Below are 2,401 nucleotides of genomic sequence, written 5' to 3' on the forward strand. Positions count from 1 at the left end.
TATAAAAATTACACTCTATTTTTGTGGAACAGACATTTTAAAGAATTTTAAACACTTTTAAAATGTTTGTAAATTTGTTAAAATCAAATAATATTACTTAAAACTTCAATGTCATGAGAAAAATAACTTAAAAAATTAATTTGAAATATTGAAAGAACGGCATATTTTTTACAAAAAATATACAATAATTGACAATTTATAGACGAATTTTATTAAAATATAATTATTAATAAATAAACTATAGAATTATTTCGTAAAGTTTTCTTTTAAATTGACAGAAACGTGTCTAATATTGAGTACAGACTTATTAAAGTTTTAGACAGATTTATTATAATTATTAATTTCTATAGTCTTGTAATTATTATTAATAATAATATTTATAATGTAGTTGATGTAACTGACTTTAATCCTCTAACAAGTATAGTCGGAGATAGATTCTTTGTCAATTCCTCTAATACCTAGAAAAAAAAACAATTAGAATTAGTTTTTATGTAAGTAGTTTTGGTGTTCTAGGATATATAAGAAACACATTATTACTTATCTTTATATTAGCATTCGCCCGCGACTTCGTCCGCGTGAAATTAATAATACAAAAGAGGATAGAAGAGGATAGAAAGGACACATCCTTACAGACTATGTTCTACGTCTATGCCAAATTTCATCGAGATCTGTTCATCCGTTTAAGCTACAAACTCTAACAAACATCCATCCATCCATCTAAACTTCCGCATTTATAATATTAGTAAGAAGTAGGATTAATCTGAAACATCAATTAAATTCGATTTAAAATTTACGAAAATCGTTTTTTTTTTGTATGTAATTGACTCTAAATATTGTAATCATGTTAGACAATCTTACTAATATTATAAATGCGAAAGTTTAGATGGATGGATGGATGTTTGTTAGAGTTTGTAGTCTAAACTGCTGAATGGATCTCGATGAAATTTGGTACAGATATAGAGAATAGTCTGGAAGAACACATAGGCTACTTTCTTTTGTTTTTTTAATTTCGCACGGACGGAGTCGCGGGCTAAAGCTAGTGTCATATAACAATTATAAAAATTACAATATTTTTAGTTAAGTTATAAGTAAGCAAGCCTTTTTATATGTAGCAATTCTCGCAACTTTAGAGAATTTCGATAACCAGTTAAACAAGAGCTGTGATACCTTCAGATATTGTTCGCAGATGGGTTCATCATCGCTGGACGGTTGCGGCTTCAGTGTGGGCGGCGCTGGCAGTTGTATGAAAGTGACTGCAGTTCCTTCAGCACTGCGAGACGCCATTACCCTGTTTACCCTGGAAATGATACAAGATTTAAGGAACACCAGTAAAATAGAGTATCAATTGATATGGCAGCCAATGACTTTTTTTTTATAACATAAGGTGGCAAACGAGCAAGCGGCCACCCAAATCCGCCAAAATGGCGAAGCGACCGCTGTCCGTAGACATCCGCAATTGCGTTGCCTACCCTCATTCGACGGAGAAGGAGACACACATAAAGTGGATATTTTCCCTTCCTATGCATCTCCTCCACTGTCAAATCCACTTCCCCATCCCATCCTCTCCTTATGAGAAAAGAGTGGTAAGGAGTAAGGGACTTAAATTAGGCCTCTGGCACCACACTCATCAGACGAAACACGGAATTACTTCCACTTCACGCCTGTCTTGTGTGGTCTTGGTATTACTGGGGGCGAGCCCTGCAGTGCTAACATGTTAAAGCGGACTCTACCACTGTAAAAAACTGTACACTGTACTTTGAAAGCGTTATCGATAAATTCACTTTTTCATATTTGTACAGTTAGGGAATTTCGCGGTTACTTCCATGATATTTCCGTCTCTTACAAATAACCAATCATTTAAATATAAATTGTGTAAATGAGATACTAAAAAAAAACATATCGACGAATTGAGTACCTCCTTCTTATGGGAAGTCGGTCAAAAACAATTTTCCGTGTACCGATCGACATTTTTTCTTACAGAAACATTTAAAAGCGTCATATTGGTTAAAGGATTTCGAATTCCGCCATTCGAATATTCTAAACCATATCCTAGCACAAATATAGATGTAGTTGAAATGGTACAAGAAATATTAGTAAACTAGCTAATGCTCGCGAATTCGTCCGCTTAAAAATAATAAAAACATAGCCTTATTTAGTTATTACGTAGATGTTTATTAGTATACGAATTTTTGAAATTGGTGCAATTTTTTTTGAGTTATTTCAATACATACAAAAATACAAATCTTTCCTCTTCATAATATTAGTATAGAAGTATAGATAGATAATAAAAAAATGTTCAACGTTCAAACGATTGTAATTTATAACACCGACAGATGCTCTGATTGTACATAGTGTTGTAGGGAACCTGATACATTTTACGAAAACACTCCACAGTTACACT

The 2,401-nt window shown here is 32.7% G+C and overlaps 1 protein-coding gene across 1 annotated transcript in view; it reads right to left on the reverse strand.

Annotated features, from left to right (window-relative positions):
- Window positions 1–259: 259 nt before the first annotated feature.
- LOC106111290 (solute carrier family 12 member 9) overlaps window positions 260–2,401 on the reverse strand; it is a 21,949-nt gene continuing 19,807 nt past the window's right edge. The window contains exons 18-19 of the mRNA XM_013293317.1: window positions 1,168–1,332; window positions 260–458 (exon numbers count right to left, since the gene is read on the reverse strand). Coding sequence (XP_013148771.1) covers window positions 378–458; window positions 1,168–1,332 — 246 coding nt within the window. The 3' untranslated portion in view covers window positions 260–377. The remainder of the gene's footprint in view (window positions 459–1,167; window positions 1,333–2,401) is intronic.

This window comes from Papilio polytes, unplaced genomic scaffold (genome assembly GCF_000836215.1).
Source record: "Papilio polytes unplaced genomic scaffold, Ppol_1.0 DF824169.1, whole genome shotgun sequence".
Lineage (NCBI taxonomy): Eukaryota > Metazoa > Arthropoda > Insecta > Lepidoptera > Papilionidae > Papilio > Papilio polytes.